Source organism: Bos mutus, chromosome 25, assembly GCF_027580195.1.
Source record: "Bos mutus isolate GX-2022 chromosome 25, NWIPB_WYAK_1.1, whole genome shotgun sequence".
Lineage (NCBI taxonomy): Eukaryota > Metazoa > Chordata > Mammalia > Artiodactyla > Bovidae > Bos > Bos mutus.
Window position 1 is genome coordinate 8,353,115 of NC_091641.1, and position 16,517 is coordinate 8,369,631.

The window sequence follows — 16,517 nt, forward strand, 5'->3', positions numbered from 1 at the left end:
GACGATCAGGAGCTTGCCACTTCAGCTGTCACAGCCCAGGTGGGCTGAGGACGTGTCTCATGCTGAGAACAGGGCTGGCTGCATCTCCACGGAGTCCCAACCTCTCGGGTCCTCCTCCTCCCTTCCCTGCTCCAGCGCTGCTCCAGGGGAGGTGAGCACCAATTACAACCACTGCCCCGGCTCCATGCTGCACACCGCCCCCGCTATGTACCAGGCTATCAAGCAGGGCCAGTCGGGCAGGTGCCCTTGCGCTGGTGGCAACAGGCAGCCTTATGCAGTGGAAGAGCCTGAATGCCAACCCTGACCCTTGTGAACTGTGTATTCCCAGGCAAATGTCTTGAGTTTTCTGAACCTCAATTTCTCATCTGTAAAATGGGCACAGAATTCCTTGCCTGGCTGTTGTGAGAGTTTAAAAGTTCACTGTGTAAAGCCCCTGGCCCGGGGCCCACCTGGCTCACTTCAGGTCTTCGACCAGTTTCCTAGGCCCCCTGCAGTGCAGGTCTCTCCCTCAGCCCTTCATCCACTGAGCACCCCTGAGCAGCTGCTGGGGCTGGACCAATGCCAAGAGCTCACGTGGAATCTGAGTCTTCCAGGTACATCTAGGCCAAGCGGGTGAGGGCAGATGGGGTGGGCTGGGGAGGAGGGAGGCAGTTTCTAAGGGAACTCCAGACCAGAACAGGGCCCCTTGGGTGGCCTCCTGGATGGCACTTGGGTTTCACCCAGAAAGCTACCTGGGAACCGTGGTGGAACCCTGTCTGGGCAGAGGTGGGAGGGCAGAGGGCCTTTGGGGCCCCAGGAAGCCCCCGGCAATCCCAGCCTCTCAGAAACACCTTCCCGACCTGAGTGGGGATGAGGGGTGTTATGTGGGCAGCTCAGGGGTCACAGTCTCAGACCCCACTCACTGGCTGTCACCTGTTACCAGCAGGCTGAGCCTAGGACTGCCTTGATGGTTCCATCTGTGCAAAGGGAAGAACTGGCCTCTCTCCTCCCCCTATTCAGGTCCCGCCATGGAAGCAGGCTGAGCAATAGTCTGGTGGCATCCTGACAGCTGTCAGGTTTAGGTGAGGCGGGTGTGAGCTGAACTGAAATGTTCCTCGGCTGTCACTGTACCTGGCCGCTACTCTGCAGGCGCAGGAGGGAGCAGGGGGCTCAGGGGAGGGGGATGGCGGAAAGCCGCAGGCTTCCTGGGCAGAGAGGAGTTCTTAGGGGAGACCCTGTACCAAGGGAGTGCAGAGGAGGGGAGGGGGCAGAAGGAGACTGGGTTTTCAAGCAGTCCCGAGGTGTCAAGGGGGCAGGTGGATTGCGAAGAGACCATGAGTTCAAGTGCGCAGTGTGACGGGTAAGCAGCCCGCGCGAGCCACAGGTGAATTCATTTTGACGGGATTATCTGCCTGTTTTACAGAAACGAAAACAGGCTCAGAGCGAAGGGCCCAGAGCCACATGCTACTAGTGAAGAGGCGGAGAGGCTGCTCTCGAACTGCCCCAGAGTCCACGGTCGAGGCGTCCCAGGAGTAGAAGCCTTAGAAATGGTCCCGCCTGGGGAAAAACGTAGGTGACGCGGTACGGGGTGGACAGGGAAATCCTCCGGCTGACTGTGCTGTCCCGGAGAGAAGTTGGGCAGCAACTCCTCAGAAAGGGTAGAACAGACTGTGAGCGGGCAGACGAGGTCACTACTCGTACACCCCGCCCAGCCAGACCGCGCCCGGGTTGGTCCTGTCGTACAGCGCAGCTGCGAGGCGCGGCGCCTTTAAAGCCCGGCCGGGGGGCGTGTCGGGCGCGCAAAGGCCCCGCCCTTGGGCGTGTCCAGCAGGCGCCCCGCCCCAAGGCTTGTACCCGCGGCCCCGGGAGGCGGCGCCTGCTCCGGCTCGGCAGCGGTTCGAGTAGCGGCGGCGGCGGCGGTGGCTCGGCGCCTCCTTTCCCTCGGGCGGCTTCTCCGCGCGCTGCCCAGGGCGCCCGGCCGCGCAGGGACACACGCGACCGGCTCCGCTATGGCCCGCACCCGGCGACGTGGCGGGCGGGCACGGGGGCGCCGGACGGCGCGGCCCGAGTGAGGCGGGGCCGCCCTCCCCGCCCTCGGCCGGGACCGCCCGGGATGGCCGTGCCGCCGCTCCGCCGGGCGCTGCTGCTGTGGCAGCTGCTGGCTGCGGGCGGCGCGGCGCTGGAGATCGGCCGCTTCGACCCGGAGCGCGGGCGCGGGCCGGCGCCGTGCCAGGTGGTGGAGATCCCCATGTGCCGCGGCATCGGCTACAACCTGACCCGTATGCCCAACCTGCTGGGCCACACGTCGCAGGGCGAGGCGGCCGCCGAGCTGGCCGAGTTCGCGCCGCTCGTGCAGTACGGCTGTCACAGCCACCTGCGCTTCTTCCTGTGCTCGCTCTACGCGCCCATGTGCACCGACCAGGTCTCGACGCCCATCCCCGCCTGCCGGCCCATGTGCGAGCAGGCGCGCCTGCGCTGCGCGCCCATCATGGAGCAGTTCAACTTCGGCTGGCCGGACTCGCTGGACTGCGCCCGGCTGCCCACGCGCAACGACCCGCACGCGCTCTGCATGGAGGCGCCCGAGAACGCCACGGCTGGCCCCACCGAGCCCCACAAGGGCCTGGGCATGCTGCCCGTGGCGCCGCGGCCCGCGCGGCCCGCCGAGGACGCCCTGCAGGGCGCCGCCGGCACCTGCGAGAACCCAGAGAAGTTCCAGTACGTAGAGAAGAGCCGCTCGTGCGCGCCGCGCTGCGGGCCAGGCGTCGAGGTGTTCTGGTCGCGGCGCGACAAGGACTTCGCGCTCGTCTGGATGGCCGTGTGGTCGGCGCTGTGCTTCTTCTCCACCGCCTTCACCGTGCTCACCTTCCTGCTGGAGCCGCACCGCTTCCAGTACCCGGAGCGTCCCATCATCTTCCTCTCCATGTGCTACAACGTCTACTCGCTGGCCTTCCTCATCCGGGCCGTGGCCGGGGCCCAGAGCGTGGCCTGCGACCAGGAGGCGGGTGCGCTCTACGTGATCCAGGAGGGCCTGGAGAACACGGGCTGCACCCTCGTCTTCCTGCTGCTCTACTACTTCGGTATGGCCAGCTCGCTCTGGTGGGTGGTGCTGACCCTCACCTGGTTCCTGGCCGCCGGCAAGAAATGGGGCCACGAGGCCATCGAGGCCCACGGCAGCTACTTCCACATGGCAGCCTGGGGCCTGCCAGCCCTCAAGACCATTGTTATCCTGACGCTGCGCAAGGTGGCGGGGGATGAGCTGACCGGGCTCTGTTACGTGGCCAATATGGACGCGGCAGCGCTCACCGGTTTCGTGCTGGTGCCCCTCTCCTGCTACCTGGTGCTGGGCACGAGTTTCCTCCTGACTGGCTTCGTGGCCCTCTTCCACATCCGCAAGATCATGAAGACCGGGGGCACCAACACGGAGAAGCTGGAGAAGCTCATGGTCAAGATTGGGGTCTTCTCCATCCTTTACACCGTGCCTGCCACCTGCGTCATTGTGTGCTACGTCTACGAACGCCTCAACATGGACTTCTGGCGCTTGCGGGCCACGGAACAGGCCTGCTCGGCGGCCACCACGCCCGGCGGCCGGAGGGACTGCTCGCTGCAAGGGGGCTCGGTGCCCACCGTGGCTGTTTTTATGCTCAAAATCTTCATGTCGTTGGTGGTGGGCATCACCAGCGGCGTCTGGGTGTGGAGCTCCAAGACTTTCCAGACCTGGCAGAGCCTGTGCCACCGCAAGATGGCAGCTGGCCGGGCCCGGGCAAAGGCCTGCCGGGCCCCTGGGGGCTATGGCCGGGGCACCCACGGCCACTATAAGGCCCCCACTGTGGTCTTGCACATGACTAAGACAGATCCTTCTCTGGAGAACCCTACACACCTCTAGGGACACAGGCCTGCCTGGGGCGGCTGTGGCCCCCTCCTCGGCACTCCCTCCGGAGGAGACAGCTGACTAGCAGCTGCCCAGCTGTCAAGGTCAGGCAAGTGAGTGCGAGGGGCCGAGGAGCAGGGCGGGGAGCCTCCTTCAACCCTTACTCGTCGGGACCCACTGAGGCTACTCCCCTGTCGCATAGTGCAAGGGGGTGGGCCTGGCTGCGTCCCCACCGGGACCTGAGGGAGCACGTGGAGAGCAGGAGGGGCAGAAGGGGGTGTGGTCCAGCAGAGTTTATTTAATGATGTAATTTATTGTTGAGTTTCTCTGGAAGCTGTGACTGGAATAAACCCCCGTGTGGCAGCGCTTCGTCTTCTGTGGACTGGAAAGGGGACGGTAGGACGGTGAGGGCTCTGGGGGAGCCTTCCCCTGCGAGCGGAGCTGGGAGTGGGTAGTCTGGCTTTCCGTCAATCAGGAGAACATCCTGCCGGGGAAACAGCTGTGTTTTGCAGGAGCCCCAGATTCTGTGGGTGGGTGTGTTCTCTTGGCCCCTTTCAGTGGCGGGCTTGCCTGAGCCCTGGGTTCCTGCTTCCCAGAGTGAGACTGGGATGTCTGCTGGGAGAAGTCAGGGAATCCCCTGGGATGACATGCCCCACTCTGGCCCCAGTGAGTCTGGCCAGTTTGGGAGCTGTGGGTAACACTGCTCTCCTCAATTTGCGTAAAAAAATGAGGGCGTCAGCCTTTCTCGAAGGCTCCCTCGGAGGCTTAATGTCTGCTCCCACTGGGTGGCTGGCCCCTCCTGTTCTTCCTTGCGCCTGAGGGTCGGGGCCCAAGACAGTCCTCACTGCTGTTGATGTGGCCGCTCACTCCTTGGGGCCCCAGTCAGGGCATCCCCTAACCCCCGTCCTTCTGGGTGGAGATGGGGCTGGAGTGTTACACGGGCATCTTGGGAGCAGGCACGGGCAGACAGCCCTGGAGGAGGGTGGGGATTGGGTCCCCAGCTCCTAAAGGGCTGTGGAGAGACTGGAGGTGCTGAGCACAGCAGTGACAAAGGGGGCAGGTGCGTGCGCATGGCTCCCTCCACAAGCAGCTCCCACGACCGCAAACGGAGAGAGGAAAAGGTGCTGTGCTGACCTACATGCTGGGGTGGCCCTGGGGCTGCCGGGACCTGCGCCACCTCCTAGTGTGGCCATCCCGGAAACCCTGGCACTATCTTAGGCTGGGCTGTGGCCGCTGTGACTCCAGCCAGGGGAGAGCCTTGGTTCCTGTCCCTGGTTCAGCGGCACTGACAGGAGGCCCCGGGGTCCAGCCTGCTGCCAGCCAAGGGGAGCCCAAGGCCAACTGCTTCATACAGTAGGACTGAGCCCCCAAACCCAGGGCCTCTCTGGCCAGAGCCCTTCCTGCCCCAACCACCAATCACAGGAACAAACGGACATCCAGTGGAGATCAAACAGATGGTGTCAGCTCCCTCAAGAGATGATGGAGAGAGGGTGGTCCCTCCCCGCAAGAACAGCACTGACCCCCCCGAAGGGGATTTTGCAACCCTTACACTACGCTTCATGCAGGTGGAATCCTTCCCGCCCCCCTCAGTCCTTCCATTCTCATAGAGCACAGACAGCTAAGTCCTCATGTCCTCATGCCTGCTTTGACCAGCAAAGTCAAGTGACCCAAATGTTGCACCTTTTCCGGGGAAGGTCCATGACTGAGAAACAGAAGGAGCTTATTGCAGGTGAGGGGGCCCAAGCTGGGAGCGAGAGGGGCCGTGGCTGCACTGGGCTGGGCTCACAGGCCTGCAGTCGGGCGGGGGCAGCAGAAGCCACAGGAGGATTCTGAAACGGGAGGAGAAAGGCAAGTGATGTGTATGGGCCAAGGGTGGATGGCAGGGCGAGCATCAGGAGTGGCGCCGGTTCACCCAATCCCTTGCCAGTCAGGGCACAAGGCGGGTGGAGGGCACTTGGCTGTGTCCTGCTCAGTGGAAACAAGACTGACTTCCAGGACAACTGGGACCGGAAGGGGAGGCAGTGTAACCAGAACGGACCCCAAGGGAGCTTTGCTTTGAGGCTAAGATGATTCACAGAGGCCTGGACCCAGGAAGGAGAGGAGGGCAGGCCTTGGCAGCTAGGGCTTCTCAGCCTGGGAGCTTGGGATGACACTAATGAAAACTCCCAGACCCTGAAGGACAGATACAAAGGAAACATTTGACTCAAGACCTTTTACAGAAGCCCTCCATCTCATCCTCCCCTGTCCATTTTCAGACAAGGGCAGTGCCTGAAGGCCTTGGCTGGCTCAGGAGCACACAGCCAGGGAGACTGGCCTCCAGAGGTGCTGTGACCTCACACCACGGATTCCACTGGGGCGTTGGGTGAGATGGACACGGTGGGTGTTACAATCTAGGGCAAATTCATCCAGAGGAACCTGCCCCGTGGGGGGACCTCTCCCCATTCCCAAAAAGAGACTCTAGACCCCGAGAGAAGTTCCTCAGAAGCCGTCACCCTCCAGCCTGCACACTGCGTGTCCCTGCCACTTCCCTCAGGGGCCTGGCAGCCCCACACAGGGCCCCTCAGAGCAGCATATCTGTGCGTGTGTCCACACCAGCCGAGCCTGAGCTTGTTCGTGACGGAACTTGTGAGCTCAGATCGCAGTCAGCAGAAGTTCCTGGGAAACAACGCCAAGTTCCCTGGAGTCAGCAGGGGGAATCTTGACTGAGGTCAGACTGAGCGGTCCTGGGGGTCAGCAGCTGCCCTCACTCCCTGCTCAGTGCCCCGGGAGGAGGATGCTCCCAACAGTCCTGGTGTGAAAAGGCCTGGGCATCCTGGGCAGGGGGAGCAATGAGGAGTGACCTCCTCCTGCCCGGTTTGAGCGTCTGCCTCAGGATCCTGCTGAGGGGACCCTGGCTCTCAGGGAAGTGGGGGCCTGCTTCCCTAGTGAAGCACTGCCTGGAGTAGCTGCACTGGAATCCAGTCACCACCTGACTGCTCCCTGCCCCGGGGACAGGGTGTGAGGAGAAAGACAAGCAGGCAGGACAAGGGAGAGGTCTCCCTTGATCGCCAGTGTAACGGTCAGACCGGTCTTCAGGAACAAAGTTGTCTTGTCTCCATTTGCAGTCGTGAAGCCAAATCAGGCGTCTCCCCCAAGGTCATAGCCTGCTAGGGACGGATGGGCTGGGCTGGTGGACTAGGATCAGGACACAGACCCCAGATGAGGTGACGGGGCCCCAGAGGCGCTGTCCTCGTGTGGCCTAAGAAACCACCCCAGAAACAGGACTTCACAGATGCGGGTGAGCTGGGGCTGCAGGGACCACTCAGAGGTAGCACAGCTCCTCCAGAGCCTGAGGGCTGCTCAAATCCAGCCTGACCTGGGGGCAAACCACTTCCTCCCTGTGGAACTGAGACTCCCACAGCACTCAGGCCTGGCTCACTGCCCACGCTCACCATGGCCACAGAGGCAGGCAGTGGCAGAGCCCACACCCAGCGCTTAGGTCTCTCCTCAGATCTCGTCCTGTTTTTACCTTCTGCCATCCCTGGTGCAGCTGGTCAGGAACTGGTGGTCTCGCTGCTCTGTCACTGGGATCACGCAGTGGCCTTCAAACCCTGGGATTCCACGGGCAGGTTGCCAGCAGTGACCTACTCGAATCAATCAGTCTGACCAAAGACAGACTCCCAGCATAAAATATAAATGAAGGCATGAGTAAAACAAGACTGGCTACACAGTAAAACTGCTGAAGCTGAGTAGGTCGGAATTTGTCATAGTTCCGCTGTGCATGTTTCAAGTTTTCCTTGAAAACTACTGTAAAATACCCAAAGCTTCCCCAAAATTAAGTCCTGAAGGACCACAAATTCCCACAGTGAAGCCTTAAAAAATTAGTTTCTTCTAATTCCTAGAAGTTTCCAATAGAATTGGGTAGGGTGGGGTGTGAGTTTGAGATGGAGACAAAGCCAGGAGAGGCTTGAAGGCCATGGCTTCGATTACCCAGGGCACCAGAACGCTGTCCTGGAAGCAAAGAAATCCAGTAGATGGATCTGACCTGTGGTTAAAAGACCGTAAGCCAGAGGCCCTCTCCTGAAGAACAGCCTCCAAGAGCCCAAGGGAAAGCGCGCTCGGGACGTACTGCTGTCCACTAAGACCTCCAAGAGCACAAAGAAAAATTCACCAGAGTTGTCACTTCTTTATAAACACAAGTACATAATGTTTATTTGAAAGTCCAATTTATTACAAGTTTACCCTTTAATAGGGCCCTTCCTCCTTAAAGACAGTTTAAAAAACAACAAGTAACTGAGGTGTCACTGAAGTGGGAACACAGAATTCTCACTGTTAACAGAAACAGACTGGCTCTAGGGCAGGAGGCAGGGACGGTGTCGGCGCGGGGCTGTGATGCTGGAACGCCAGCGCTGGCTCCAAGCCCAGGGGAGCCCAGCCGGCAGCCCCCGGGCAAACCCCGAGGCGGCCGGGGCACGGGGCCCACACCCTGACATTTCACTTTAACAGGCTTTAGTTCTGCAAGCTGCAGTCCCCTTGGTGGACTTCTTTTCCCTTCATTTGAATCGGTCCGGAAGCGCTTAGATGCTCACGTTTTCCAAATTCAAAGTTGACAGAAAAGAAAATTAAACCCTGTTCTGCGTTTTTTATCAAAATCTGCCATAAAAGGGAAAGAAGACACAAAGGTTGGCCTACACGTGACGACTAGTGCTAGACGCGCTGCGGGAAGGGCCACAGAGCGCCCCCCCGACCCCGACACTGAGCGCTGCGACTTGGGTTCTTGGGGTCCGAGTCTGAGGCCAGAGGAGCGCGGCAGGGGCGCTGCACACGGAGGTGGCCGAAGCGGCCGCCAGGGCGGCAGAGGGACCGCCCACGAGCAGGTGGTCCCCACCGCCGGCCCCGCCAAGCCCCAGCCCACCTGCTCTAGAGAGAGGACGGGCTGAGGGAAGCGACCGGCAAAGGAAAGCAAACACGTTATCATAGAAATCGTACTGTACATGTGCCAAAGCGAGATGACAGAGATCTTTTTACAAGATGTTCTTTATACAATATCACTGCTGAAACAAGCAACCTTTAATAACTAGAAAAGTCAATTTAAAAAAAATTAAACATTTAAATTCTTCCTGCTTTTTCTTCTGCTCCCCTAAGAGCTTGTCTGGTGTGTGGGTGGGCTGGGCTCCAACACCCCTCTGCCAGACCCATCAAAGGAAAGGTTATACGCATGGTTACAAGCAGGGCTCCAGGCTCTGAGTGAAGTGCCTTAGGTTTTGTTTGAGGGGGCCAGGGGCGGGGAGAGAGCTGTCACAAAGAAGGGGAGGGGTACTCAGGAATGGCTGTAGGACATGTCCCTTTACTCTGCCAAGATCAACTCAACAGACCACAACTGTCTCCTGATGCTGGTGAACACAGAACTCTGTGGCACTCACTGATACTGCCACCTGAGAGGCAGGGCGGGCGGGCTTAAAGAAACAGGACTGTGTATAAATATAGATTTAAAAAACCGACACTACCTCCCCAGCTGGCCTGATTACCCTTCATCCTTCTACGTAATGTAGTAACCCCTCCCCTAGAGACCAGAGGGCTTGGCACTGCTGTGGTGGCCAAAGTGGGAGGGACCTTAGCAAAGAAGAAAGAAAAGGAATTGGGTTCACGAGAAAAGCCTTGGACTCCTCCTGGAAACCCTCACGAAGGGGGATTAAGGCCACCTCTCCCCACAGGATTTCTGGGCGAAGACCACCGACCCAGCAAGAGGCTCTCCAAAGTGCGCTGCTTGATTAAGGCCCATGGAGAGTTCTGGAGATGCGTGTGAGCTCGGGTGACAGGCATTCCCGGGCTCCCCCTGACCTCCTCCCGTCCACGTTTTCTCCAGCTTCCTCTCTCGCCTCCCTCCCCCCTCCCTCGCTCTCTCCCTCAAGTCCCCCCGACCTCAGCTCCCTTACCAGGGCCCTGCCTCTCTACTTCTTCTGTCTTCGTCCCCTGGACTGTCCAACGGGCTCTGGCTCACTGTCCCCCTCATCTTCAGCAAGCCGGTCGGGAAACTTCTTGCGTTTCCTACGAACATACGGGTGGCCAGGAAGGTGTTTATGCAACAGAGCCACCAGACACTGTTCCGTCTTCACCATGCAGCTCAGCACGTGGCTGCCCCGGCAGTTGTAAAGCTCAGCATTGGTAAACACTTGCTTCAAGTCAGCAAGAAACTCCTGCACAGAGCGGTAGCCCCCACAGGAACATTTGCTCTGCATTGTCTGGAAGTCCATGGGGTGGGTGATGATGTCATAGTAGTCCTCAGCCTCATCTCTGGTCACGGGCTCCCTGGGAGAAGAACCAAATGGAGAGGTCAGCGCAGCCTTGAACCAGACAGAAACCTGGTTATCAAACCACGGACATCATCAAACGTCTCACCAGAATGCCGAGCCCAGCCCACCAGCAGGCAGGCAGAGCGGGGGTGTTCACTTGTGCTCAGAGTGGACTCTGCAAGTCTGGAAGGTCACTTCCCCGCCTGCCACTAAGATATGTCCCAGGGGCTCAGCTGCAAGGCTGGCCCACTCCCCTGAGCCCAAGCGCACCTGAAGGGCCAGCTGAAGCGGTATTTCACTATCTTGTGGAGGATCTCTTCACACTTCTGCAGTTCCAGGCTTTGCCTCCGGGAGCTCCGTTTGGTCTGAAGTACCTGGAGCCAAAGAAAAAAGACACTTTATTGCAGGTCTGAGAGCAGAGTAGACAGGACAGAAGACACTTTAAAAAGTGTTTTTATATCTGCTTAAAAAAGCAAAGAGCAAAGTTTAGTTGTCTTCTTGGAACAGAGAAGATGGTCAAGATCATCTGACTCCATCCAGAGAGCGCTCTAAGCGGTGGGCATCAGCCCACCCGCCTCCTCCCTGGTGGACAGTGATCAAAACAGAGAACAGGCAGCAGTGGCCGGGTCCCAGCAGCCCTGGCGGGGCCAGCTAGAGAGGGTCACTGTCCCCAGGAAGCTAGCCGTCTGACAGCAGGTGGACCTGGGATTACAGTCATGCCGTGGATGAGTTTATACAAGCAACTGCAGAATGCCAGGTGGGTTATGGGGACCACCTGAAGTCAATTTTGTGGGGGTGGGGGTGTCTGAGGGAAGAAAAGTAAGAGTTCTCGTCCTGGCTCTCCTGAGAAGCCGCTAAGAGGCTACAAAGAAAGGGGTAGGCTGCCCCTCCACGTGGCAGGAATAGGTGTGTGCACTCAGCCAGAAGCACAGTTGAAGGGATCAGGGCCGGGCCTACAGGAAGGGCGCCCAGGGTGCCCGCTGAGCGTCCTGATGGCTTGCTTTAATGCCCCCAGCCCACCTCCGACTCCAATTTGATCTGTCAAGCTTTTTGTTCTTTAAAACTCAAGTGAAATCCAAAGCAAGACTGCTAAGATCACACTGGCTGGGGAGCAGAGGGGAGGGTGCGTCCCTCCCGTGACAACTGTCGGCAAAAGCCCCGAGTAAGCGAGGCTCCGACATTGCTGACATTCCCACCACAGAGACCCAGCCCCGCTGAGCCCCGGGAGACACATGGATACTATTTTAAAGTCCTTAACGAGTCGCAGGCTGCCCGTTAACTAGAGGAGATGTTTGCAGGCTGCAGTAGCGGAATGCCGGGCATAGCTGCTCCCGGGGGCCTGCTGCCCCGTCTGCCTACAAGCCCATCCATCTGCCTTATCAGTCTCCAAAGTGGGGGGCGGGGGAGGGAGCAAAGGGGCGGCTCCACCTGTTGCCTGGTGAATTCCTGATGCTGGAGTGGGGGTTACGAACCTGAGATGCTAGAGCGCGGAGGAAGAATGATTCTTACCAGCTCGTCCACCTCCATGTCATCTGCAGGTGGAGCTTTCGGCCGAGCCCTCCTGGCGGGATGCGGCTTCTTGCCTGGCCGTCGGCCGGGCCGTGCTGTAGGGGGGATGACACCCTGCTTGCCCCGGACAGTTTTGCGCGGTCTCACTGAAATTAAACACATGCATTCAGAGAAGAACTGAAGATGAAGGGAGCATGCCCAAGGAAAGGGTGATGTTCTGGATGAGCAGAGCGGTGACACCCTCACGTTGGCGGGGGGTGGGGCTCATGCCATCCGTTTCCTGTTCTCTGACCTCACAGGGCACATCAAGGGCAGCGGCAGCAGATGACGAATGGATGGATATCTTTCATTAACTGCCCAAGACCTTTGAAGAGTCTCTTTAGAAAGCCAGTTCCTTCGGTACATGCACCCTCTGTCCCCACCCCATCCACAGGGAATGAGGGCTGGAAGGAGTCAACTGTAAACTGACTCACTCGGGAGACAAGGCCATTTGCTGATGGGTCTGCCTGGAATTTCTTCAGCCCAAGCTCAGCCTGAGAACGCATGTATTTACATGAGAGATGGAATCTGAGTGTGGAACAGATCCTGTTTCCTAATTCCCAGAGTTATCCTATACTCACCACCACAGTCTGCTCAGTGAAAAGCTGATACTTATGTGAAGTCTTCCTCAATGAATCCAACTTAAGGCTTTGGTTTCTAAAAAGCACAGACAGTAGTAGGCCAGGCCACTTCTACCAGAGCCCCGCCCAGGACCCCCCGAGAGAGAAGAGCAACTACAAAGGCACAGGACTGCCCGCTTCTCAGTTTACAACAGGCGCTCACCGTCAGAGTGGCCAGCGCCTCTCAACACGTCCCCGAGAAACAAAGCCCCGTCTGCGTTAGCTCGAGGCTGCTCATCTAAGCAAACACTTCCCTGGAAAATGGGGAGGGGCCCTGGACCAGAATTAAGGGCACACAGAGGCGGCGTTTGATGTTCTACTTCTAGACCAAGAGGACGCTTCACCAATCATCTTAGGTTTTCTAAGTTCTGAGACTAGGTGAGGGAGAGAGGAAGAAGCTAATGCCAAGGATGAAACACAGGATGCACGGAACAGCCAGCAGCCCAGGGCCTTGAACTGCACTAGGGAACCACATCTTTGTGCCCTAAAAGGCAGAGCAGACAAGAGGCTCTGAACCACCAAAAACTTCCTGGATCCTTTCAGTAGATGAGGTCCTAGAAACCTGGAGAGGGAACAAGTCCTTGGAAAAAGCAGTAACTTCAAAGTGGAAGGAAACCATTACTTGGAAAATAAACAAAATCAGTACATGGTTACATCCAGAATCCATTCACAGACAAGGAAGTATCCAGATCAGGACCTGGGCAGTCCTCGGCCATCTCTGTGTAACGCAGGCTCAGAGACCCCTAGTCTCCTTCCCTCAGATACCTGAAAAGTCATGCCTTGTGAACAAGAGGAGCCCTAGAGGAACGAGAGGAACACAGGTGTCCCAAACCAACCCTCTGCAGTGTTGGGGAGATGGAGATCAGGGGCACAAGCCCAGAGCCCTCGGGTTTCGGCAGCACCGATACAGTAAGGACCGGGCCTGGCACGCAAGCCTTCTCTCCCAGCGCCAAGTATGATCATGGAGGAGCTTTTTCCTCCTTCAAAAGCTCATCAGAATCTTGTAGCTGTAGTAACCTACAAAGAAAGGTATATTTTGCAGGAAAGGCTGCCTGTTAAAAGGCTAGACTGTAGGACTTAATGGTTTAACGAATAAAAATGACCAACTCTCAAAGCCTCATGAAAAATGAACGTGAGAGAATGAGTCAACAAGGTGAGGGTAAGTGACGAGACCTTTTCCCTGCTGACATCTAGTGAGAAACAGATCTGAACCTCCTAATAACTATGCCCAAACCATGGGGGGACGTCTCCTCTTTTCAGACTAGCAACTCTGCAGCCCTGCACACTACTGGGAGGAGAAAATCACTGTCACCAGAGGACAAATGCCTTCTCTCAAAGGAACACCGCACCAGAGGCCAGAGAAGGCAAGGGACAGCAGCGGCCTGGACTCCCATTGCCGCAGCCCCGCAGGAGGGGCTCGGAGCCAGCAGACCTGTCACAAACACACCTGGGCCCGGAATGCCAAGAAATCGTGGACCAAGTGGCTTGGCCACAGTCTGATGTTCTGAGACCAAGCCACCCAACCTCCTACTAGGCAGGCAGTTAACTGGCATCTTGAAAACCCATTTGAGCTACGGCAGCAGAGCCAGCCCACTGCCACAACACGGAAAATGGCACGCTGGTGGTGTTGGGCATCTCTCGCCAACCCAGGTCAGCTGAGAAGACAATGAGGTTAACTAAGAAAGGAAACCAGATACTCACGTCAGGAAACCAGATACTCACGTCGCAAACCAGCCACCTCATAATCCTCTTCCTCCTCCTCCTCCTCTTCTTCTTCCTCCTCATTGCTCTCGTCATCTTCGCTATCCTCAGAGGCAGACTCTTCAGTATAATTCCTGTGGGAGAAAATACTTGTAGAGACCATGGATCCAGGCCAAAGGGGTCCAAAGACAGGTAAAGTCCCACATAAATCATGGCAACCTTCCCCCTCTTCACAGACGAGACAGATTTCATAAGGGGAGGGAACCTGAATTGAGGCCAGGACACGAAGCAGAATGAAAACCTAAGCTTTAACCGCGTGTCTCCTCTGCCAGGCCCCAAACACGGTGGCTGAAACATGAATGGCAACAAAAAACCAAGACCCAAATGCAACCCCACCCCTGGACACACAAAACCGTTCCTTCTGTCTCACAAAAACAGCCAGATAATGTAACATTTCAGGTATAAAAGCTGTCCCCAGTGCTGGGGCGGACTGAAAGGATAAACAGCCCAGACAGGTGTTACTCCACCTGGATGCCCCCTTCCAGGAGCTGCAACAGCTTGCAGATGACCGAAACATCAAAGCACTGGTAATCCCAGCTCAGAACAGCTGGTCCAAAGCCCCACCGACTCCAAGCGGCGGCCTCCCCTCTCTAAGTGTAGCTGGAATGGAGTGAGAAATAACCGAGTAATGCTGTTAGGCAGGGCTGGGATCAAACAGCTCTGTCCTTTCAAAGAGACACCAAGCCAGAGTGCCTACATGCTGCTCTTTTACAACTTCAAATTTCAACGTGCAAAACAACGGTATTAACTTTGGCAAGTGTCAGGCGTCTCCTCTATGAGGCCCTGTGGCCGGCCTCACTTGGTGAGGGTGAAGGGCACAGCTCCACCTCTCCTCTCAGGGCAGGAACAATCCCAAGGAAGACAGCGAGCTGGGGAGAAACTGACAAAAAAGGCGAGATGCACCAGTATTCCACTTTATAGACATCAGAAGCCGAGCTGTTACACAGAGGAGAAATAATCCTAAGGATGTAATAAGCATGCTTCCAGAAAGCAGTGCAACTTTAGGTAGGCGGAAGGCAGTTGAGCCAGGCAGGAGTTCTGGGGCCAGGGAATAGGCCCTCTGGGAAGAAAACACCAGAGGCAAGGATGCCCAATAAACAGCCTGTAACAAGCACACAAGAAGGGAATAAGAGTTCATAAAATCGTAAGCTAGTGCTGTGTAAGAACAGTCTCAAAAGTTAGTCCAGGGACTTCATTCTAGAGGCAGTGGGAAGACCACGGTGTTTCAAGAGGATAGTGATATAAGCAAATCTCTGTCCTTTGTAAACCATTCTGGTATCACCACAAAGCTGGAAAGAGAAGAGGGAGGAAGATATGAGGTCGAGTTGAGAAGCCACTGGAGGAAGCCGGATGAGCGATGCAGGAGGGCCTTATGACAGCAGGAGGCTGACTTGCAGACATCTAGACACTGAATGGATAACATTTGGCAATACAGAGACAGGGGAGAGGAAGATGTCCAAGCTGACACCCAAATTCTAACCACGCCAAGGAAGGAAGAGAGTAGGTACAGGTAAGGAAAGTAATAAGTTTCATGACTTTTAGCAGCAGGTGGCTGCAGAAGTCATCAGAAATTAAGAAGTGGGCAAAGTGGAAATAAAAGACAGAGGGAGATATGTTATTTGAAAAGAAGGGATGACCAAGAAAATATAAAACATGGCTGGTAATGAAAACTAGAAATGTCCACAATGAGAAAATTAAATCAGAGCCCTTTGAGCACCACTCCCCGACCCACTGCAGTTCCTTAAATAAGGGGGTCGGCACACAAAAGATGAACTTAAAGCTCCCCAGCTCATTCGGTTTAAATAACTGAAGCTCAAGCACAACAGCTACTTATCAATTTATTTGTTTTTAAAAGAAGAAGAAATTCTCACCTGCCACGGGAGTTGCGCCTGGCAGTAGCAGGCTGGCAAGCTGGGCACTGCCACTCACCATCTGGTACTTCATAGAGGGCCGGCCTCAGACAGAACAGGTGGAAGGCTTTATTACACTCGTCACATAAGATCAGCTTGTCATCCTCACCTGCAAGGAGATAACATGTACAGCACATCGGGAGCACGGCCACAGTCAGCGACTTGTAAGAAGGAGCTGCCAGCCTCAGTCAACCCGACAGAAGACAAAACGTTCCAGTGCAGTGCGACCCCGTTTTAAAGAGCACAGTCATCTTCTGAAAGCAAATGCAGTATTAACTAGACCACAGGTGATTTAGGGTTTGGGGCTTCTAACTTACATCCCCAAATCGACTCAGGGCTAGAATAGATGGTTAACATTCACTAGGGGGCAGCAGAAACTCAAGCACCAGCAGGAGATTTCACTGCCCCCTCTTCCACTGAGAAATGAACCCCCAACAAAGTACACCTTTCTGCCCTCCTTCCTCTGCCCCGACCAGACAAATGCGTCCCGATTCATATCTATTATGGTTTGGTTCCCTTACATTTGAAAATACACCAAACCAATTTAAATGATCGTTTC

General features: G+C 56.7%; 2 protein-coding genes across 2 annotated transcripts in view; one reads left to right on the forward strand and one right to left on the reverse strand.

Annotated features, from left to right (window-relative positions):
- Positions 1–1,857: 1,857 nt before the first annotated feature.
- On the forward strand, positions 1,858–4,212 carry FZD9 (frizzled class receptor 9). The gene has a single exon (XM_070363104.1). The coding sequence runs from the start codon at positions 2,093–2,095 to the stop codon at positions 3,860–3,862; it is 1,770 nt and encodes a 589-aa protein (XP_070219205.1). The 5' UTR covers positions 1,858–2,092; the 3' UTR covers positions 3,863–4,212.
- Positions 4,213–9,302: 5,090 nt separating this feature from the next.
- Positions 9,303–16,517, reverse strand: part of BAZ1B (bromodomain adjacent to zinc finger domain 1B) — a 55,029-nt gene continuing 47,814 nt past the window's right edge. The window contains exons 15-19 of the mRNA XM_070362779.1: positions 15,920–16,067; positions 14,010–14,122; positions 11,629–11,774; positions 10,390–10,493; positions 9,303–10,135 (exon numbers count right to left, since the gene is read on the reverse strand). Coding sequence (XP_070218880.1) covers positions 9,778–10,135; positions 10,390–10,493; positions 11,629–11,774; positions 14,010–14,122; positions 15,920–16,067 — 869 coding nt within the window. The 3' untranslated portion in view covers positions 9,303–9,777. The remainder of the gene's footprint in view (positions 10,136–10,389; positions 10,494–11,628; positions 11,775–14,009; positions 14,123–15,919; positions 16,068–16,517) is intronic.

Excerpts from the sequence above, each read along its gene's own strand:
- FZD9 (XM_070363104.1), top strand. The coding sequence starts at position 2,093 with ATGGCCGTGCCGCCGCTCCGCCGGGCGCTGCTGCTGTGGCAGCTGCTG.